Genomic DNA, 24,578 nt, shown 5'->3' with positions numbered 1-24,578 from the left:
GTGAAGGAGGCCCAGGACCTCCATGTCCTCGGCAGAGTGGAAGGGGGAGTTGAAAATTTGGGCCACAGGGTGGTATGGTTGATTGGTGCAAATATATTGGGATATGGGGCAAATGCAGGCAAATGGGACTAGTTTAGTTTGGGAAACATGGTTAGCATGGGTGGTACAGTGACACAGTGGTTAGCACTGCTGCCTCACAGCGCCAGAGACCTGGGTTCAATTCCCGCCTCAGGCGACTGACTGTGTGGAGTTTGCACATTCTCCCTGTGTCTGCTCCGGGTGCTCCGGATGCTCCGGTTTCCTCCCACAGTCCAAAAATGTGCAAGTTAGGTGAATTGGCCATGCTAAATTGCCCGTAGTGTTAGGGGCAGTGGTAAATGTAGGGGTATGGGTGGGTTGCGCTTCGGCGGGTCGGTGTGGACTTGTTGGGCCGAAGGGCCTGTTTCCACACTGGAAGTAATCTAAAAAAAAAATTAGATGGAAGGATCTGTTTCCATGCTGTATCACATTATGACACATTAATTCCTGAATAAGATGGGGAAAAAAATGGTCTCACATAAATATTACGAGTTAAAAAAATAGAAAGAGAACACAAATTCTGTGGAAGAAAGTTCAGAGCACAGGGGTGGGATGAGTTGATTTTCACAGTACTTTTGATTCTTTTAAGTGATGGTGATGTGACATTGTCTGTATGGTGATGGTCGATTTTTGATTCAATAGCTGAGCAAGTGAACCTAGGTCTTCATCAATAGAAGAACTCTTTAATTTTACTGTTTCTCAGGGATTTTTTTGTCTTTTCAATCACAAAGAGAAGTGACAAGAGATACTCTTTGTGTTGTTGCAGTTATACAGGGTTTTGGTGAGGCCACACCTCGAATATTGTGTCCAAGTTTGGTCTCCTTTTCTGAGGAAGGATGCTCTTGCTCTCAAGGGAGTGCAGAAAAGGTTTACCAGGCTGATTCCAGGGATGGCAGGACTGATCCATGAGGAGAGATTGACGAGGTTAGAATTGTTTTCCCTGGAGGTCAGATGAGTGAGGGGAATCTCAAAGACTAGACAGGGTAGATACAGGGAGGATATTACCGATGGTGGGTGCGCCCTGAACCGGGGTTACAGTCTGAGAATTTGGGTGGACCATTTAGGACGGAGATGAGGAAACATTTCTTCACCCAAAGAGTGGTGGGCCTTTGGAATTCATTACCACATGAAGTAGTTGATGCCAAGATAGTGAATGAATTCAAGGGGCGGCTAGTTATAGCACTTGTGGTGAATGTGACCAAAGGTTATGGGGTGAAAACAGGACTAAGTATTGAGTTAGATGATCGGCCATGAGTGTGATGAATGGCGGAGCAGGCTCGGAGGGCCGAATGGCCTTCTCCTGCTTCTATCTTTGATGTTTCTATGTGTGCAAGTTGCACTGCATTCACAGTTCTCTAACCAATTCAAAAAAGTTTGTTCTCAATTCAAAACCTCTTGTGCTACTCTGTCTTACAATGTATCCACTTCCCTACTCCAAAAAGGAACATCGGGCTGAATTTTATTAAAAATTAAATGGGTTAATTTCATGGAGGGTTTCTAACTATGGGCTCCAGCAAGTTTTCTCACACAATTCACCAGTCCTATTGTATAAACAAAAATATGGAGGATCACGGTTCCCTAATCCATTTGCTATGGCAATGTCCCAATTAGTCAGAGTTGGCTTGCCAATCAATCAGCAACCTTTTCTCATACAATAGACATTGTTGCTCTCTATGCAATTTGGTATTCATGTATCTGTCCTGATGTGTGCAAGATCAAAAGCTTCAACAGTATTCTAATGTTTTCAATAATACTTGTGGTCTTAAGTGTCAAGTGACTACTTCTCTCATGAGTTCCACTCAACTAATGAATGTGACTGAAAATCCTAATGTTAACCCAGTGAACAATATTAGTAGATCAATGACAATTAAGTGAATTTTACTGTGATTTACTAAGAATATCACAATGGACTTCATTGAAATATTATCTGAATAAGTAGCACTGGAATACAAGATTAACTAAGTATATTTCACTGAAGTACAAGCATTAGCTCCATGTCACTGAGTTGTCAATAACCTTACCATAACAAGTATCACAAAAATGCTAGTATTAGCTTCAGGAAAAGCACAGGGATATAGCCATTAATCCAGTAAATGTCAATGCAATGCGAACGTTAACTGAATAGATGTTACTAAAATGCTGGTGTTGGCCAAAAAGATGATATTAAAATGTTGTTAACTCAATGAGTAATCCTGAAATACTAACATTAGTGCAATAAAATGTTAAAACTAGCATTAGCCCCAATAACTGTCATTGAAATATTGTGGTTATTTCCAATGCACATCATTAAAATGCGAGCAATGCTGCAAAACGCCATTTAAACACTAATGTTGTCCAATGTCACTGAAACGTTAACATTTACAGAATAAATGTCACTGAAATGCTGATGTCAGTTCGCTGAATATCACATTTTTATGGATGTTAATTACTGTAGTGAATGTCACTGATTCTAACCAGAAGGAAAGCATTCATCTTATGTGCTTTGGAATATGCCTTGAAAGGAATTTCAGCTTTCCTTCACTGAAGATTTGTTAACAATTCCCCCAGCAATATGTTGAAAGCTTATTCTTTGAATTTAACAATTGTAAGGTGCATATTACACAACTAGATGTCACAAATATGCTGTCTCTCACTCTTCAATTATTGTAAAATTAATGGCTAAAATGAAATGTTTAAATAACTTCAAAGCAATTTTCAACATTACATAACCAAATCAAATGATTTGTAAAATACATTTAAACACAATTGCTTACTTAACATTGTTTTCAATAACGTTCATAATATTGTCTTGTTAATTTTATTTTGCCTCAAAATTGTTACTTTATCATACATATTTACTCAGCTCATTCTTATTTTTAAGCATGGTGTTTTGGGACTTTGAGATATTGGCTATATTATGTAAAGGGTAAATTGCAAAGTAAAGTAAAAAAAATGACTATTTGCTGTACCTGAAAATGTGTTGCTGGAAAAGCACAGCAGGTCAGGCAGCATCCAAGGAGCAGGAGAATTGACGTTTTGGGCATGAGCCCTTCTTCAGGAAGGGTCATGCCTGAAACATCGATTCTCCTGCTCCTTGGATGCTGCCTGACCTGCTGTGCTTTTCCAGCAACACATTTTCAGCTCTGATCTCCAGCATCTGCAGTCCTCACTTTCTCCTATTTGCTGTACCTCACCTGTTAATGCAAAGAGATTGCCATCCTACGTTAGAGAAAAACTAAAATTCAGAAACTAAATTATTATCTTTTTATTTAAGTTATTTACAAAAATGTTAAATTCTTATTGGTGCTTTAAGTTATTTTTAATTCTTCTAGTCATTGCTCCTAATTAAATTAAAGTCACCAAAACCCCATAAAGATTTATACTTCTGGGAACAAATTGCATAATGTTCTGATGAAGGATCATTGGGCTTGAAAAGTAAACTCTGTTTTGCTCCCCACAATACTGTCAGACTTGTTGAATGTCCCCAGAACTTTGTTTTATTTCAGATTTCCAACATACACATTTCTTTGTCTTGTATTAATTTAACCAATGTGTGATCTGACCTCATTGTTCATGAATTTCTTCTTCTGTAGTCTGCACCTATCACTGTTAACGAGAGATTGTAAATTGTTGAGAGTTTTATTTGTTATTCCTAACAAACATGTACATATACTGCCAAAATGCCATTCTTCTTGACAAGTGAAGTAAGTTACTTCCAAAATATTTTTACTACAATCAGTTAATTTGTTGAAAAATACATTGGGAAAATAAAACAAAATTAAAATTGTAAACAAAAGCCCATTTCATAAAGGAAGTGACTCATTACTCTATTGAAGCAGGTTGCAGTTTCGCAATAGACTGATTGTGTTTGTCTTTTCATTTTAAAAATAAAAAGGAACACATTTTAAACTTAAATTAAGATTGTGGCCACAAATTTCAATAACCCAGAAACCAATATGTGGATGATGAAGCATGATTACTTAATTGCAGGCAGCATATAAATCTTGAGCTGTATTCTAATTTAAATACTGAAAATCACACAAAACCAGGTTATAGTCCAACAGGTTTATTTGGAAGTACTAGCTTTCGGAGTGCTGCTCCTTCATCAAGTAGTTTCAGAGCTGCGCTCAGAAAGCTAGTGCTTCCAAATAAACCTGTTGGACTATAACCTGGTGTTATGTGATTTTTAACTTTGTCCACCCCAGTCCAACACCGGCTCCTCTACATCATGGGTAATTTAAATGATGGTAGGTAGCATGGAGCTAGCACTAACTACACTATTGAGTGTCTGCACTTATGAAGAAAGCCTGTAATCAATGTTGATGATCTTGAACGAACCCAGTATCAACTGAAGCCCATTCTTTGCAAGGTAGAGGTGTTGGTCAATTCACTGAATATATCTTGAACACCCAATCATGAGGCAGTGGATCAGTTTTTATGGCAGGACAAGCCCAAGCCACCCAACATCTGAGTACTACAATGGAAGCTTGGGCTGTACTTATGCAAGTTCTGAATGCAGTCATCACAGTTTCCGTTCCCAGTGTTGAAAGGGGCATACAGGGGGTTACAACAATCCAACAATCTGTACTCCCAATGCTTTCACAAGGGCTTCACTTTCACTTGCATGGGAAAGACTGGCCATGGTATCATGAAAAATGAAACGGTAGTATTCTGTGATGAAATAAAAGCAGAGATCCTCCCAGCACTCTCAGTTCTCCAGTGCTCCTGTTTTCTGGTACAGTGCACAACTCTGCCTTCGTGAAGAGAGCTGCTGAGGTTTTCTTGCAAAGCCATCCGTGTCCTCCTTCACTGAAAACCAGCCATTCAGCAACAGCTCGGGTGAAAGGCAAAGCCCCCTATAACTGTGTTGGAGCACTGTGACAGGCAAAGTCAGGCAAAGAGAACGTACAAGAGGGATATGTTAATATCTGTGTTCAATATGACATGATTTCATTAGCTAATTTGATTTTGAATGCTTACTTTGTCTTTGGCTTTTATTTTGTATTGGGTCAAGAGACACTATGTTGTTCGGTGACAAAGGGAAAGGAACACTTAGTGAATGGGGAATTGTCCATTCTGAAGACGAGTCATATTGGAGTCAAATTGTTAACTCTGCTTCTCGCTCCGCAAGACGCTGCCTGACCTGTTGAGTTTCTCCTGCACTTTGTTTTAACTCCAAGTTTGTTTGAGACCCTATTAACTGATTGGATTTGATCCAGTTGGAGGAGACGGTGATTCCTATCCTGCTCTTCCTGTTCACTATTGGCAGTGTTGGGACCAGCTAATGTCATGACCTCATCAATCCCTGTTACTGACTTGAGGGAACAGTCTGTGAATATTCAGTCCCTAGTGTATTCAGATCATGAACGTCCCATGAAACCTGCATTAATATATTGTGAATGTGCCTTGAATGTACCGTGAGAGTACCATGCATGTACAATTAGCATAACATATTAAGTTGATATCCAGTGAGAGTCTCTAACTCCCAAGCACATAAAACCTTAATTCACTCTCTTAATTGCAACAAGAGAAGGCTTGTAAAAATAAGTTTTGAATTTAACAGATGAAAAAAGATGTAGCTGCTTTATAAAAGGTAAATTACTGTTCAGCAATAACAATAGATCTATACTTGTGCTAAGATTAGGAGTGATAGTATCATGGAGATATGGCTAGTGGCACTGGCTTTTGTCACCACAGGACATGGAGAACCAAGGTATTTTAAGTCACTTACCACAGTGCAGTATTTGGAATCTAGTTGCAGCACTGTTAGTCTATCCACTGTTCAGTGTGGAATGAGATCAGCAGGTGCAGTGTGACTTTTCTTTTGCATATAAATCTTTTCATCTTAAAATAAACGAACACCACTCTTTCTCTCCGCTTTTTAAATCCACTGATTTTGGATGTTTGTGTCTCCACCTGAATAGCAATTATTTCCTTTGAGGTAATGCAGCAATTGCTATTTCAACACAGTTCAACAGAAATTGCAACATATGTCTAGCAATATTACAGCAAATTACACAAGGAACTGGGACACAGGAAACATCTTCTAGGGATTGACTGTATATATTGATGAGCATTGCAATTACTGTCATTATATTTGTGATTAGATATTTGAGCCATTCTGGAAACTATATACATTACGCACAACAAACCTATTAGTTTTGATAGCAAAAAAAATATTGTGTGCTGTGTATCCAGTTTAATTAAATCTTCGAACGTATTTGTAATTTGCACTGAATGTTTAATGTTTCCTATTGGGAGACTCATGGGATTAGACATAAGAGGTTTGTGTTTACAACAAAATAAAAGCAGCTGTTGAAAAGAACGCCTTTAAAAACCTGTAAAAATGTCTGTGGGATAAATAAATGTAAAATAAAATCGCACTATATCAGCAGCTGGCATGGACCTTTAACCCTTTACCCTCGCCATTTTGAATCATTAATATATAAGAAGTGGAGAGGGTTGTTTTCTGAACCTGAGTATATGTTTGGAAAGTGTTGTTAAAGGGGTTGCTTGTGAAGGAATGCTGCAAGACTCATTTCTTTTTTATTAAAGATCATCAGTATGGTTGGCAACCTTCCATCTGTGAGAGATAATGCGAATGCCGTCTCAGAACTTTAATGAGGTGAAATGAGATCATTCACTGCACACCTTTTGGTGGCGGAACAACTCAGTTGTGGGAAGGCATAAGCCTCCACAAGTGCCATGTATGAAGTTGTCCATTGTGGGTAGTGCGGGATGCTTTCTGTTGATATCTGTTTGCACGGCTGGTGTTCACTTCAGAGATTACATGTATTTTGTATGATAGCATTTTCATTCTAAAGAAAAAAAAATATAGATTCAGCTCCACTCCACAGATTTAAAAAATAAGGTGGTTAGTGATAATTTATCGTAAAATAAATAAAGATGTGAATGACTTCTTATCTGGTGTGTGTCTATCACTACTACCTTTTCTGAAACTCTTGAGTGTCTTTCCATCACAATTGTACCATTTCCTTAGTAGAATAGAAACTTGTAAAGGAGTAAAAGCTGCTGAATGTTGCTGTGGATAATATAGTACATTGTTACCTTACTCTGTTTTGGATCTGAATTCAGTTGAGGCACCATTATAATGATAGTTGCCAGTGCAGCCAAAGGTGCCCCATTAATGTGCATCAGTTGAATGGAGATGTGCCATGGGGGTTCTTAGAGATCGGCAGCTATCAGATGCCAATGCCTGTTGATGTGGGCTGTGTGTGTGTGCCCAGCACCCATGGAGCATGCCCTGAGCACTTGGTACCTGGTATCCAACATAGAGGTGGTTTGGAATATGGAATCCATAAAGTACCTCCGTTGGTTTCCATGTGGTCTTTTCATGATGTCTAGTTTATTTGGCAAATTTGGCAAGATAGAAGGCTGAAGAGGTGGATTCGGCAGTCAACAAACCTTTCAACGTGCCGTTATGGGCGGCACGGTGGCACAGTGGATGGGCGGCACGGTGGCACAGTGATGGGCAGCACGGTGGCACAGTGGTTAGCACTGCTGCCTCGCAGCGCCAGAGACCCGGGTTCAATTCCCGACTCAGGCGACTGACTGTGTGGAGTTTGCACGTTCTCCCCGTGTCTGCGTGGGTTTCCTCTGGGGGCTCCGGTTTCCTCCCACAGTCCAAAGATGTGCAAGTCAGGTGAATTGGCCTTGCTAAATTGCCCGTAGTGTTAGGTAAAGGGGTAAATGTAGGGGTATGGGTGGGTTACGCTTCGGCGGGTCAGTGTGGACTTGTTGGGCCGAAGGGCCTGTTTCCACACTGTAAGTAATCTAATCTAATCTAATCTAATCTAATCTAATCTCACCTAATTTGCACCTCACTTAGAGAAAGACTCACCATGCCGCTCGTGAGAACCACAAAAGATGGTGTGGGATGCTCCTGACATTGAGATGGGCCCTGCTAGATATGGGGTGCCACTTACCTCACATTAGCCCAAATCACTCAAACCCTTTGAAGATTCTGCACAGTCTGTTTGGTGCAGTGTAGTCAGTTTGAACTCCTTCTGAAACATCACTGGACTCAGGAGGTATTAGATATTTTCTAATGACTTAATGTTTATTCTCTGAATTCTTGTTCTGTCTTTCTGAGCAGACAGAGCTGATTTGAACTCTAAATTAAATGTAAAATGTAATTAAAATTAAATGGTCAAAGTAGTCTTCAGATACAGATACCAGGAAGGCAATGCCGTGGTGGTACTAGCACAATACCATTAATCGAGAAGCTCAGCTAATGTTCTGAGGATCCAGGTTTGAATACTACCATGACAGAAGGTGGAATTTGAATTCAATTTGAAAAGAAATCTGGAATTAAAAATTTACTGCTGACCATGAAATACTTGTCAGTTGTTTGAAAAACCCATCTGGTTCACAAATGCCATTCAGGGAGTGAAATCTACCATCTTCATCTGGTCTAGCCTATATATGACTCCAGACCCACAGCAAAGTGGTTGATTCTCAGTTGCCCTCTGAAATGGCTACAAAGTCACAAATAAATGAAATTGGACAGATCACCTGGCATTGACCTGGCACCAGAAAAGACAATGGTAGGAACAGTCCTGTTTACTCTGCAGAGTCCTCCTCACTAACATCTGGGGGGCTAGCACCAACATCAGGAGAGCTGTTAAACAAACTTGTCAAGCAACAGCCTGACATAGTCATACTTACAGAATCATACCTTACAGACAACATCCGAGACACCACCATCACTATTCCTGGATATGACCTGTTCACCGGCAGGACAGACCCAGCAGAGGTGGCAGCACAGTAATATACAGATGGGAGGGAGTTGCCCTGGAAGTCCTCAACATTGACTCTGGATCCCATGAAGTCTCATGGCTTCAGGTTAAACATGAACAAGGAAAAACATGAACAAGGAAACCTCCTGCTGGTTACCACACACCATTCTCCCTCGGCTGATGGAGCGAGACTCCTTCACGTTGAACAATATTTGGAGGAAGCAGTGAGGATGGCAAGGGCACAAAATGTACTCTGGGTTGGGGATTTCAATGCCCACCACCAAGAGTGACTCAGCAGCAGTACTACTGATCGAGCTGGTCGGTTCCTAAAGGACACAGCTGTTAGATTGGGTCTACAGCAAGTGGTGAGGAAACCAGCAAGAGGGAAAAACACACTTGACCTCATCCTCAGCCATCTGCCAGCTGCAGCTGCATCTGTCTATGACAGTATCAGTAAGAGTCGCCACGGCACAATCCTCGTAGAGATGAAGTCCCACCTTTACATTGAGAATAACCTCCAAAGTGTTGTGTGATACTATCACCATGCTAAATGGGACAGACTTGGAATGGATCTAGCAACTCCAGAATGGGTATCCATGAGGCGCTGTGGGCCATCAACTGCAGCAGAATAATACTCCATCACAATCTGGAACCTTATGGCCCGGCATAGCCCCCACTCAACCATTACCATCAAGACAGGAGATTAACCCTGGTTCAATCGACAATGCAGGAGGGAATGCCAGGGGCAGCACTAGGCAAACCTGAAGATGTGATGTCAACCTGGTGAAGCCACCAAACAGGACTACCTGCACGCCAAACAGCAAAGCAACAAGTGATAGACCTAAGTGATCCCACAACCAATGGATCGAATCTAAACTCTGCAGTCCTGCCACACCCTGTTGTGAATGGTGGTGAATTATTAAACAACACAATTGAGGAGGAGGCTCCACAAATATACCCATCCCAGAAGGGTCCAGCACACCACTGCAATAGATAAAGCTGAAGCTTTCGCAGCAACCTTCAGCCACAAGCGCCGAGTTGGTGATCGATCTCAGCCTCCTCCAATGGTCCCCAGTATTACAGACAACAGTCTTCAGCCAATTTGATTCACTCCATGTGATATCAATCAATGGTTGGAGGCATTCAATACAGCAAAGGCTATGATAACATTCCAGCAACAGCACTGAAGACTTGCACTCCAGAATTTTCCATTCCCTTAGCCAAGTTTTTCCAGTCTGGGTACAGCACTGGCATCTACCTGACAATGTGGAAACTTGCCCAGCTATGTCATGTACATAAAAAGCAGGACAAATCCAACCCAGTCTATTACCGCCCTATTATTCTAATTTCGATCGTCAGTAAAGTGATGGAAGGTGTCATTAACAATGCTATCAAGGAGCACCTACTCGGCAATATCTGGCTCAGTGACACCCAGTTTGGGTTCTGCCAGGGCCACTCAGCTCCTGACCTCATTACAGCCTTGGTTCAGCCATGGACAAAAGAGCTGAATTCCAGAGGGGAGGTGAATGTGCCATCAAGGAGCAAAACTGAAATCAAGTGTATCAGGGGGCAAATTATCCAGTGGTTGGAGTCATACCTGGCACATAGGAAGATGGTCGTGCTTGTTGGAGGTCAGTCATCTCAGCTCCAGGACGTCTCTGCAGGAGTTCCTCAGGATAGTGTCTCTAGGCCCAACCATCTTCAGCTGCTTCATCGATGACTTCACCTCCATCATAAGGTCAGAAATGGGGATGTTTTGCTGATGATTTGTAACTTCTCAGACACTAAAGCAATCCATGTTCAAAATCTGGACAATATCCGGATTTGTGCTGACAAGTGGCAAGTAACATTCACACCACACAAATGCCAGGCTTATGACCATCGCCAATAAGAGACAATCTAATCATCGCCCCTTGAAATTCAATGGCGTTATCATCACTGAATCCCCCACTATCAACATCCTTGGGGTGATCATTGACCAGAAACTCAACTGGACTCACCACATAAACAAAGTGTCTCCAAGAGCAGGTCAGACACTAGGGATACTTCTGTCATCTCCCAACTCAGCAAAGCATGTCCATTATCAGCAAGGCTCAGGTCAGGAGTGTGACAGAATTATTCCCCACTTTCCTGGATGGGTGCAGCTCCAACAACACTCAAGAAGCTTGACACCATCCAGGACAAAGCACCCTGCTTGATTGGCACCACATCCACAAGCATCCAGTCCCTCCACCACCAACACTCAGGAGCAGCAGTGTGTACTATTCACAAGATGCAATGCAGAAATTCACCTCAGACAGCACCCACGACCACTTCCAACCAGAAGGACAAGGGCCGCAATACATGGGAATACCACCACTCAAATTACCCTCAAAGCCACGCACCATCCTGACTTGGAAATATATTACAATTCCTTCACTGTCACTGGGACAAAATCCTGGAATTGCATCCTTATGGGCATTGTGGGTCTTCTCACAGCAGGTGAACTGCAGTGGTTCAAGAAGGCAGCTCATCACCACCTTCTCAAGGGCAACTAGAGATGGGCAATAAATGCTGACCAGCCAGCGACCCCCAATCACACAAATGAATAAAACAAAATTTGGGAATTTATTTCAATTGTTTGTCAAATCATCATTAAACAAAACCTTGTAATGCTGATGAAAAGCAAGTTTGCTTTGGTGAAAAGGTGAAAATTTGTACTGGATACTGTTCTGACAAATGTCTGGAATCTTATAACTGGGTCTTCAGACGTCACTGCTGATTAGCTTTAATTTACATGAAGCAATGTGTATGGACTCCAGTTCTACTGAATGTGTGGAATGCACTGATTACAGATAAATGCACCTTACAGGATGGCTCAGGGCCTGGGTCAAGTGGCACAAAGGATCTTAGACATACTCAGGAAGTCCTGATATAGGAGTTCCAGAGGAGGAAGGGCATTTTATACTCACTTTGCCCACTTGTACCTATACCCTACAGCACCTGGTATAGCTCTTCCTGGGCTAAGACCATCCTCCCAATTCTCCTGTCGACTATAGGGAAACTGATAGTAAGATGCCTATGATCAAATACTATTTCCCTTATGCATCTCCAAGGAGATATAGAAGATAAAATGCTGGTGCTACTCAACAGACAGGACAAAATCTGTGGAGAGAAAAACAGATTTAACCTTTTCAGGTTGATGACCTTTCTAAATACTGAAATGCTTTCAGTAGAGAATCTCTATCAACAGTGATCAACTGCAGCTAAGATGTAGAGAGGGTACATGGCCTGCAGTGTGCCATATCTGGAGATACAGTGAGCTGGTACTTAATGTGTAAGAAAATTAGTTACATTATGTCCATTATAGCCTTACAATTCAAAACAAAGGCATAAGTAAGTGATGGTCTGACTCCTGAAAGGAAAAGTTTCATGACTCATTGGTCTACAAAATACATTCTATTGCTGCTTTAATTTAAGAATTGTTGTTCATGCTGTTTTTTAAAATGAAGATTATTACAAGCACAGGCAATCTTTATCTTTTAATTTTATATTTTTAACCCATTATTAAAATATTTCTAAAATATTCTACTGGGGACTTGACGCCCATATAAATGTACAGCTTTTTAATATCATGTAATATGTTAAAATATAGCCAGTAAATCCTCTACCATAAGAGACTATCAAAAGTGAAAGGTTCCAGGACTCAACTTGAGAAGATTTAAATATCGTTCAAGCTCCCTCAGGAACTATTTTGAATGTTTAATTACATTCTTTTTCCAGCTCGTACGGGTTGCACATAACTAAAGCAGAATGTTCCATTGCCGGAGGTGATTATGGTGCTTCAAAACATGCCATTTCCAGTGCAACATTATGGTGCCAGATCATGTAAGCAATGCTGTGGTGTTACAGGCCAAGAGATTGTCTTGCTGTTGCTGATCTATTGAGCAACAGACTTGGATTCCAATAGTAGAAAATATTGATAGGTTTATCAAAGCTTGTTGTCTGTTCCAGTATTACATAAGCCTCACTCTTTTACAGATTCTAGTCAATTCTGAAAAAAAGTTGATGCAGGCTTCTGCAAATAACCTGTAATTACTGTTATAATTTTACTAAAACTTCATGTTTCTCAGCATTTAGTACATCAAAATCAAAGATCTTTTAATAAAGTTACGCTTTAACTAAATGGCCCTGCAACATTGTACTGAACACTGTTTTATCAAAAGAAATTTGAAATGGCTGACGAAGCCACTCAGTTGTACCAAGCCCTTACGCAAAGCTGCAACATTCAGCAGATTTGATTTGATTTGATTTAATTTATTATTATCACATGTATCTAAGTACAGTGAAAAGTTTTGTTTTGTGTGCAGTACAGACAGCTTATAACATCCAAAGATCATAGAGTGAAGAACAGAGTGAGGAATACAATGTTACAGCTGCAAAGAAGGTGCAGATGTTAAAATCTGAAATTAAACATAAGGTGCTAGAGAAACACCGCAGATCTGCAAACATCTGTGCAGAGAAAAACTCTTCAGAACTGAAAGAAATTGGAAAATGGTGGGCTTTTTTTAATACTATGGACAGAGTGTAAGAAGGAGCAAGTGGAACAGATTATAAGGCTGCTCAGAGCCAACCACAGCTCTGTTAATAGTGGGTAAGGGAAGATAGAGATGTGAAAAGGGTGTAAATAAAGATTTTAAAAGGGCCTGCTTCGTCAACAGGTAAACAAGACACATTTAATGTGTGTGTGTGTGTGTGGTAGGGTGGGGTCAGTGAAGTAGAGCTGTGAGGGTGCTAGGGGGATGGAGGGACTAAAAGAATGGTGGAAATAGAGATCAGACTCTGAAGTTGTACAATTCAAGTTTGAATGTGAGAGGCTCTGTGATGCTCCTGCCATTGCCTTCAACCCCTCTGAATCTGTTTTTCTCCACATGGCTCCCACTCTACAATAAATCCACGTACTTTCTTGCTGGAGATGATGTAAGAGTGGCTGCTCATACCTCGAGGCATATGATCAAGTGTGACATCAAGGCCCCCTAACAGAACTGAAGTCAGTGGGAATTGGGGAGAGAATCTACTTAACACAAAAAAGAAGATGGATGTGGTTGTCTGAAGTCAATGATCTCAGTCCCATCTCAGTCCTCAGCTGCAGGGTAGTCAGCTGGATACAACCATCTTCAGCTGCTTCGTCAATGTCCTTGACTCCTTCATAAGATCAGAAGTGGGCACATTTTCTGATGATTGCAGAACACTAATTTTTATTTGCTGTTCCTGAAAAAATAAAGAAATCTACTTCCACCTGGACAACATTTAGCCTGAGGTTGATAAGTAACATTCATACCACAAAAATGCTAGGCAATGACCATCTCCAAAAAGAGAGAATCCAACTACCTCCTCTCGGCTTTGAATAGTGTTACCATTGCTGAATTCTCATTATCAATATCTTGGGGTTTTTATTGACTAGAAACTGAACTAGACCAGCCGTATAAATAACGTAGTTACAAAAGAGGGTAGATTTTGGGAACTTTGTAATAATTAACTCATTTCCTGACTTCCCAAAGGCCATTACCATTTTTAAGGCAGAAGTTGGGAATGTGTTGGAATATTCCCCATTGGCCTGGATGAATGCAGCTCCAACAACACTCAAGAAACTCAGTATCATCCAGGACCTTTTGATTGGTGTTGAATCCACATCCTAAGTATTCACTTCCTTCATCACCAATGCACAGTGACAGCAACATGTATCATCTTCAAGATGTTCTGCAGCAACTCACCAAGACTTCTTGGACAGCAGCTTTCAAACTTTTAACCTCTTTCACCTAAAAGAGCATGCACAGCAGATATCGGAGTACCGTCTCAGTCCTTTCATCATCACTAGGCAAAACTCCTAGAACACTGTTTCTAACAACACTTGGCTGTACCTACACTACATCAAAAGCAGTGGATCAGCAATGTGACTTACTAACACCATCTCAAGGGCAGTCAGAGATGAGCAAGGATGCCGTCTTCCCATGAAATAATAACAATAAGCCTGAAGCTTATTTTCCCCTGCTAACTTGACAATTGTATTGACTTTGAAAAAGTTGCTGAAGCCATTTTTGTAAACTTGTGCCTGTTAGTATTAAAACATGTGAGGCCACCTTAAACAAATGTGAGTACCTTACTATATCTAGACTTACCTGTTAAATATTGTTCAGAATGTCCAGGTTTTAAGACACCAATTTTAGTTTTCTTCCAATTTAATTTTCAGTTAAATCAATGTATCAGTAAAAGTGAAGTCCATTTAATGGTATTTTTTTCCATATCAAATCCTCGAAAGGAATTGTTTTTATGTGAATCTGACATTAAACTATTTTAAACTCATCTTGGCGCATGGTTAACTGGACTCATTTTGCAGCAATTCCACTGTTTACGATTCACTGGTCAAATCACTGAATATTTGTTTCCTGGGAAAAGGAACTCTGAACAAAGACTTCTGTTTTCTGACCTTTTGCTGAGTAGTTGAAAGATTGGTGTAATCTCACGATTCACTGGTTCTGCAGTTAGTTCTGCATTAGACAACACACCTGGGTATTGCAGTCACACACCTGAACGTGAAAATGTCCAACTCTGCAAAATCTGCCTTGATCTTTAGGTCTATTGATCAACTGAGAAAGTGACTGTATGATGATAGTCCAAAAGCTGTGCTGCACCACCACAAGTCTGGGTGCATTGTCCTTACCAGCAGTAGTGGTTTACATACAAATACACAAATTAGGGGCAGGAGCCGGCCACTTGGGCCCTTGGGCTTGCTCCGATATTCAGTAAGAGTGCGGCTGATCCGATCACTCCACACTCCCAGCTACCTCTGTTAACCTTTCACCTTCTTTTTTATGAAGAATCTTTCTCCCTCTGCTTTAAAAATATTCAAGATCTCTGCTTCCACTCCTTAACTGGGAGACATCTTATTTTTAAACAATGATCTCTAGTTCTAGATACTCCTAAAGAGTAAACAACCTTTCCACATTCATCCTGTCAAGATTCCTCAGGATATTGTATGATTCAGTCAAATGCCTTTTTACTCTTCTAAAGTCCAGTCAACCCAAATGTAATCTGTGTCACTTTTCTTAATAGGAAAATCCATGTATTCTAAATATTAGTTTAATAAATCTTCTCTGAACTGCTTCCAGTGTATTTTTACATCCTTCCTTAAAGAAGAAAATCAATACTCCAAACAGTACTCACCAATGTCCTGTATAACTGAAGCATAATCTCCCTATGTTTGGATTTAATTCCTGTCACAATAAACATTAACATTGTATCAGCTTTCCTAATTATATGCTGTACCTCACACTTTTGCAATTTTTGCATTAGAACATCCTTATCCCTCTATATCTCAAAGCCTAACAATCTTTCACCATTTCGATAATATGCTTATTTTTTATTGTTTTACCAAAGTGACAATTTCACATTTTCCTGCATTTATAGATCATTTGACACAACTTTGCCCAATAACTTAATCTTCATAATATCCTTATGTTATCTTACTTTTCCACCTATCTTTGGGTCATCGGCAAACTTAGCAGATGAAGGGCTTTTGCCCGAAATGTTGACCCTCCTGCTCCTCGTTGCTGCCTGACCTGCTGTGCTTTTCCAACACCACATTCTCAACTCTAATCTCCAGCAACTGCAGTCCTCACTTTCTCCTAGCAAATTTAGCAAGTCCTTATAACTTACATAAAATAGAGGTTTCAGCTCTCATCCGTATGGCACATTATTCATTACCAAAATGTGACCTAGTTACGTCTACACTATTTCCTGAAAAGTAGACACTGTCCTCTTCATGCCATTATGTCACCCTCTACTCTGTGAATTTTATTTTCTGTATAAAACTTTGATGTGGCATGTTTTCAGATGCCTTCTGGAAATCAAATTCATATATTAGTACAACGTTTAAGAGTCATCTCTTACACTAAAATTTCAGAATGTGTATGATCTATTTTAAATTGAATGTCATAGTGAAGGGTCAAACCAAATAGAATCCTCACCACCCACACTGCTTGTACATGTGGCTGCCTATGCTGGGCAAATGGTGATAATGTTGAGCATTATCATTGAATTCATTTTGTTTAAAAAGCACCATTTAAACAGTTTAATCACCCTGGCTACTACGGGAAATTCATTAAACTATTCATACTTTGTTGAAGCGTGATTAAATACTTTTCACTATTCTGCAGAGGAACTGATCACCTTAATACTGTAGTGCAAAACATTCCAATAAAAGAGGAACCCATCCAATACAAACTCTAGCTTGTGAAAGTAACATACATCTCTTTCAATTCACTTTTTTTTTCCAGCAACTGTTGACAGATGTTCCTCGAAGTCTCCACTTTCTGACTTTGCTGCTTTCTAATAATTGATGGAGATTATAGGCAACTATTTATTAAATACATTAGATGTTGATCTCAATTGTCTACATGTTTATCCAATGTTAAGGATCAGGAGAGACAATATAACCTGACAAGAAGATACTGATTTCATTAATGAGATGTGAGCCCCACTGACTCAGTCAGCATTTATCACAATGCCTAATTGCCCTTGAGTAGATGGTGATGAAGCACCTTCTTGAATTGTTGCAGTTCACATGATATAGGTACACTAACAATGCTATTCAGGGGGAAATTCTAGGATTTGTACCCATTTTGACGTATCATCAATATGCAGTACTGTACTTAAGGAAAGTTGTGTGGGTTCAGGTCCAACTCCTAAGATTTGAGCATGTATTTCAGGCTGGCCCAACACTACTGTACTGAGGGAGTGTTGTATTTTTGCAAATGCTGTGTTTTGGCTAAGATTTTCAACAAAGGCCCAACTGTGCTCTCAGGTGGATGTAAAAAGTCATGGTCTGAAGAGTTCACCCCAGATTCCTGACCAATATTTTTTTCTTCAGCAACATCAGAAAATCAGATAATTTTTGTATTTATCTAATTGCTGTTTGTAGGGCCTTGTGTACAAATTGAATGCCACATTTCTTACAATTACAATAACTTCACTTCATAAGCTACTTCATCGGCAATAATGCACTTTTGTATATCCTGAAGATTTGAAAGACACTGTGTAAATATAAGTTCTTACTTTTTTATTATTTATTTGTGGGACATGGGCATTGCTGACTGACCAGCATTTCATTGCCCTAGCCCCTAGTTGCCCATGGGAAGGTAGTAGTAAGCTGCCTTCTTAAACTGCTACAGTCTATATGCAGTAGGTTGACCCACAATGTATGCTGAGTGGCTTGGAGGGGAACTTGCAAATGGTGGCGTACCCATGTATTGCTGCCCTGTTTCTTCTAGTTGGAAGTGATTGTGGATTTGGGTGCCGCTAAATGAGGATCTTTGGTGAATTTTTAAAGTGCATCTTATAGATAGTGCACACTGCTGCTACTCAGCGTCAGTGAGACAGAGTGGATACTTGTGGATGTGGTGCCAATTAAGTATGCTGCTTTGAGCTGGATGGTGTCCAACCTCTTGAGCATTACTGGTGCTGTGCTAATCCAGGCAAATGGAGAGTATTCCATCATATATCTGAGTTGTGCCATGTAGATGGTCGACAGGCTTTGGGGAATCAGTATGTAAGTTACTTGCCGTAGTATAGCTAGCCTCTGACCTACTTTTGCAGTCCCTGTGTTCATATAGTGAATCCAGTTGAGTTTCTGGTCAATAGTAACCCTGAAGATGTTGTTAGTGGGGGATTCAGTGATGGTAAGATCATTGAAGGTCAAGGGGTAGTGATTAGATTGTCTCTTATTGGAGATGGTAATTCCTAGGCATTTGTGTAGCGCAAATGTGATTTGCCATTTGTCAGCCCACGCCTGGATGTTATCCAAATCTTGTTGCATTTGAACATGGATTGCGTCAGTATCTGAGGAATCATAAATGGTGCTGAACATTGTGCAATCATTGGCGAACATCCCTACTTCTGACCTTATGATGGAGGGAAGGTCATTGATGAACCAGCTGAAGATGGTTGGGCCTAGTGACACTACTCTGAGAAACTCCTCTAGGGATGTCCTGGAGCTGAGAAGACTGATTTCCAACAACCATGAACATTTTCTTATGCACCAGGTATGACTCAAATCAGCAGAGAGAGAGCTACCCATTGATACCAGTTTTGCTGGGACTTCTTGATGGCACAGTTGGTTGAATGTGGCCTTGATATCAAAGACTGTCACTGTCACTTCCTCTCTGGAATTCAGCTCTTTTTTTTTGATATTTGAACCAAGGCTGTAATGAGATCAGGAACTGAGTGGCTCTGGCAGAACCCAAACTGGGTGTCACTGAGCAGGTTATTGCTGAGTAGGTGCTGCTTGATAGCATTGTTAATGACACCTTCCATCACTCTACTGATGATCAAAAGTAGACTGATGGGGTGGTAATTGGCTGGGTTGGATTTGTCTTGATTTTTATGTACGTGACATAGCTGGACAATTTTCCACACTGTCAGGTAGATGCTAGGGTTGGAATTAGAAACATGAGGCTAGAGGAGAGGCAAGTTCTGGAACATTGTTCTTCAGTATTATTGCCAGAATGTTGTCCATAGTCTTTGCTATATCCAATGCCCCTAACCATAGATATCAAATGGAGTGAATTGAATTGGCTCAAGACTGGTATTTATAATACTGGGTCCACTGTAGGAGGCCAAAATGGATCATCCACTTGGCACTTCTGGCTGACGATTGCTGTGAATGCTTCAGTCTTATCTCTTGCACTGTTAATATAACATCTACTTTACATCTCTATAACCAGAAAGATTCACTTTCAGAAATCAATATGAAGTTTTTGCTACTCAAGCTGATCAATGCTATGGGTTATTAGTGTCTCTTGTTAACTAGATTACTGTATGTTTCATCAATTATGCAACAGTGGAACTGTGTAAAATGGATAAATCATATTAACACAAACATGTGCCATTAACATGTACATTGGTTACATTTGGTTATAAATTTCCCTGTAATCTAACTTCTTTGTGAATCAACAAAGTTCTAATACAATTGTTGCTGTGCCTATTTAACTGTCAACTATTCATGTACTTAACAAATAATCTTGCACTCTTAAAATTCAATCTGCATGATTATGCATTGTCCACTGCAAAAGATATAGTTTCAAGGTTGCAATTTAATCTTGAGGTTGAGAAGATCTACATGAAGTGTTTCCCTTAATTGGTATTATGAAACATTGACAATCAGGTTATAGCTTTATAGCTCACCTCCTATTATGTATAGCATCTACAATCACATAATTGATATTGACCACTCTGAAGAAAATGGTTGGATATGAATTTTACAACTGATGGCTTAAATCCAATAAATAAGTCTGAGGTATGTGAAAGTTTCAACCCTAGTTTGTGAACATAAATACTTAATGTCTTCACTAAAATTTCCCAATACTTCTGCCATTGTGTATTTCCAATGTAGGTTTTAATTTCTTCTTTTGGCTTCAATCTTCGCGAAACTTGAACAATGCGGTAAAAATTAATGTGTGTAAGTGAGCCAATAGTTACAGAGGACAGACAGTTCAATTCCCTCGACCCACATAACTAAGTACCAAATGATCCATTAACTGTGGTAATAGATCTCATAACTATTCAGGTTTCAGTAATCAATTGCAATTTGTTCTTCAATTAATTATACAAAATTATTCATGAATGATAGATCTTAAGTAGCTGTGTGTCAATTCCCCCATGGCATATATTTTGTGGTTAGTTGTTTAGTGTTGATACAAGAAGTTGCATTTATAGATTTTTCCATTTTAAGGGGACATATTTAATTTTAATTATTATTAGTAAAATCAATGTTTCCCGTGATTTTAAGTAATATTAGTAGTTATGTTGCATCACAAAAGAGGCAAATTCAAAATTGAACTATAATCTGCAAAAGATCATTTTAACTTGTCACAGAAATAGATTCACTTTTTTGGCTGCCTGGTTTCTTGGAAGTGTGAAAATCTGAAATTCCAGGTATTCCAGGTATTGGCATGAGCCGACTGCTGTCAAACACAAAGCTACAAGACAAATATCACCATTTTACTTGGTCTTACAGGTAACGCTGTAAGATTTGTTTTCATACATTTCCTCAGTATTTAAGTCCCAGTGAGGCAAAGAGGGAGACATCTAAAGTACAGGCAACTGCTTTGAATTCGAAGCTACTTTTGAGTGAAAAATACCAATCAACCATTTGCTCCAATTGTATTTGTTTAATTATATTGCCTAGTTAATGGATAATTCATCTTAAGCTACTTGAATTAGGAGTAGACAATACCTCAGTATTATTTATGTGTAGCATATTACAATATGGCTGTGGAATTAGTTGTGGGGAGGTTACTAAAGGAATGAATGGCAGAATAAGCAATTCCACTCCTGACAGTAGAATAAATTATGCAAATGAGAACATTTGTTATTCAGCAATCTACCCTCACACTTGTGGTATAAATACCAACATACTGTGAGTTCAATACATTAGTATTTAAGTTGCATAATAGGTGTACTCGTAGCATCTGCCGGAAACTGAGAAAACATAGAGTGCAAATGTTTTAGAATTCAAAGAAAATGTCAGATCAAACAGTATTTTAAAATTCAGGCACACATTGACTGCTGTGATATTATTAAACGCGAATGACAATCACATCTCAAAATTCAGTAAGATAATATAAAGATCCTATATTCATTTTGTATATTAATCTAAATAATGTTGTTAAAGTACAACCTTATTACCATAACTGCGCATTGCAAATACTTACTTAACCCTCTCACTTTCCGAAGCATTTTAAGACTGACTCAACAGTGTGTCTTTCTAGCCTGTATAATGTCTGATAGCTAAGTGTGAACCAATTGATGTACAAATTTAAGCAAATCAAAGTGCAAATTCCTGTTTAATAGTATAAGAAAAAATAGATGGTGAAGAATAAAGAATGTGTCTTGAACCTGTATAGTTCCTGAGAAATTAAGTAAATCTTTATTTCTTTTTACATATTTCCATGTTTGCAATCCATTAATAGATCAACTTGCTGTATTCAGTATGATATAAATGATTGTCTATTTAATTGATACTCAAGATGTATTTAATATCTTTCAAGCATCTTTGTAATCTGTTATGGAAAAATATCACAAAAAATATAATGTTTTATTGTTATGTACTTGTAGCAGAAGACACCATCTGAATCTTTCATTGGAAGAGAGAAACGCTCAAATTCACAGTCGTACATTGGTCGCCCCATTCAAGTGGATAAGATTTTCCTTTCCAAAGTTAAAGTGCCTCACACATTTGTAATTCATTCCTACACTCGTCCCACTGTTTGTCAGTACTGTAAGAAACTGTTAAGAGGCCTTTTTAGACAGGGCGTGCAGTGTAAAGGTGAGTATTCTAATCAATATGCATGCATTGTTGCTCTAAACAGTGACAAATGTTGAAATTTATCTAAGAAAGATATTTTTAAAAATATGTTCAATTGTGTTTATTTCTCTCAGATTAATACACTTCAGTTTCTTTGTATAGTTTTCTTTTGTTGAATGATAGCCATCAAGATACCATTACTAATTATATATCTATTATGTCCGTTATAATCCTGTACTTTAAAACTATCCAAACTCTCTCCTGATCAGAAAAGTCCCTAATACACTCCACATTGTTCACACTTGTATCCTACAATTCTATTTTTAACTTTATCACATAGCTGCTGTAACTCCTCATCACTCTTGACCAGTCTAAACTGGTTCAGTTTCAAATATATTGATGAATTTTCCAGAGGTGCTTATCTTCATGTTAATTTAGAATCAAAGTTTCACAGGGAATTCACAGAATTAGTATTTTAGCAGTGGTATCATAAAACTCAGAAACTGTTGGCTTTGTAACATGTAAGAGCTTCCATCTGTAATACAGCTTAGACTTGGGAACATTGCAAATGCTCCACGTTACTTACAACTCTGTTAGAATTACAGAATGGTTACAATACAGAGGGGGAGGCTATTCTGCCAATCATGTTAGTTCTGTCTGTCTGAAAGAACAGTTTACCTTGTACCACTCCCAGACATGTCCCCACAGTCCTTGATATTCTTCCTTTTCAGGGAATAATGTTATTGAGTGCGTTGAATGAACCTGCCTCCACCACACTTTCAAACAATATATTGTAAACCCTAAGTACTCACTGAATGAAAATGTTTTTTCCATGTTGCCTTGCTTCTTTTGCCAGTCACCTTAACTCTGTTCCCTCTGGGGCTCACTCCTTCCACTGCTGAGAACTGCTGATATTCTGTCCAGATCTCTCCATGATTTTAACTATCTTGATCAAGTCTCCTGTGAATGTCTCTTCTCCCAGAAACAGTTCCAGCTGCTCTAATCTATTAATGTAACTGAAACTTCTCTTCTTGGGAAGAATTCTTGTGAACCTTTTCTGGACTCTGTCTAGCACTTTCACATTCTTCCTAAACTGGGGGGCCAAGAATTGGATGCAGTGAGACTGAACAGTGTTTAAACAAATTTAATATATCCTTGCTTTTGTATTCTGTGTCCTTGTTTATAAAATCCTGGACGCTGTCCTACCATCTTCAATAATTTATGCACATATGCATCCAGATCCTCTGCTCCTGCATTTTGTTAAAATTATGCTCTACATTTTATATTGTCTCTTTGATTTCTTCCTACCAAAATGATTTATTTCAAACTTCTCTGAATTTATTTTGTCTGCTACTTGTTCAGCCATTCCACCAACCTGTCCTTTTGAAGGTCTACACTGACTATCTTCCTCACAATTTGCAAAGTTTCCACATTTTGCATCATCCATAATTTTGAAATTCCAATCTATACACAAAAATCAACCATTAACGCATATAAGAAACAACAGGAGTACTAACACTGACTCTGGGATATCAAACAATAAACTTTCCTCCAGCCTGAAAAACAACAACTCACCAATACATTCTGTTCCCAGTTACTCAGCCAATTTCATAACTATGTTGCTACTATTTCTTCCATTCCATGATGTCTCACTTTGCTCGGAGATGTATTCAATGAGTTTCAGGAGTCCATGTACAGCATATTAACAGCATTGCACTCATCAACCCTCTCTGGCTCCTCATCAAAAATAATTCCACAATGTTACTTGATTTTCCTTGATAATTCCATGATGGCTTTGCTCAGTTAATCCAAATTTGACCAATTGACTATTCATTTTGTCCTGAATTATTATTTCTAGAAGCTTTTGATTTTGTTCTTAATAAGGTCACATTTAAATATCTGAAAGTATACCCTGTAATTATTTTAAGCAGTTTGAATGGTAAAGTCTATTAAAAGCAAAAAAGCTGCATTTACACTGGAATTGGTAACAAAGAAGTTACAGTTACCAGCATGCACATAATTCTGTTTTTCAGATGATCTTGATATTTGGAGACCATTAGATATAAACTCTACATTCTTGGCATTTTTAGAACCAGTCACACTGCATTAATGTTCATACACTACAGTCCGTCAAACTCAAGTGTTCCCCAAAGGGGTTTCATGACTCTACCGTATAATGCATGACAGGGGTAGATCACACACCATTATGGCCATTGCATCAATACATACTTGAAAGTCTTTTGTGTCAAATTGAAAGTAGAAGTGTGATTGCATTCACATTTTATGCCCTCAGCAGCAGAGTAAAAATTCAAACATATTAATTCTGCCAAGCACCCACTAAGACAAATGTTTATTTGATAAAACTATCAATAAAAAATGTTGTTGTTATATTGAATGTGCCTGAAGTCCTAAGCCATTAA

General features: G+C 39.1%; 1 protein-coding gene across 2 annotated transcripts in view; it reads left to right on the top strand.

The window, feature by feature from the left end:
- The window catches only part of prkd1 (protein kinase D1), a 329,105-nt gene that overhangs the window by 253,667 nt on the left and 50,860 nt on the right, over positions 1-24,578 (top strand). For both annotated transcript variants that reach the window (XM_043698044.1, XM_043698045.1), the window contains exon 5: positions 21,969-22,179. In XM_043698044.1, the coding sequence (XP_043553979.1) occupies positions 21,969-22,179 (211 nt within the window). The remainder of the gene's footprint in view (positions 1-21,968; positions 22,180-24,578) is intronic.

The sequence above is a fragment of the Chiloscyllium plagiosum genome, chromosome 10, assembly GCF_004010195.1.
Source record: "Chiloscyllium plagiosum isolate BGI_BamShark_2017 chromosome 10, ASM401019v2, whole genome shotgun sequence".
NCBI classification, from domain to species: domain Eukaryota; kingdom Metazoa; phylum Chordata; class Chondrichthyes; order Orectolobiformes; family Hemiscylliidae; genus Chiloscyllium; species Chiloscyllium plagiosum.
The sequence above is the reverse complement of the archived record's forward strand: the minus strand, read 5'-3'. Positions and strand labels throughout refer to the sequence as shown.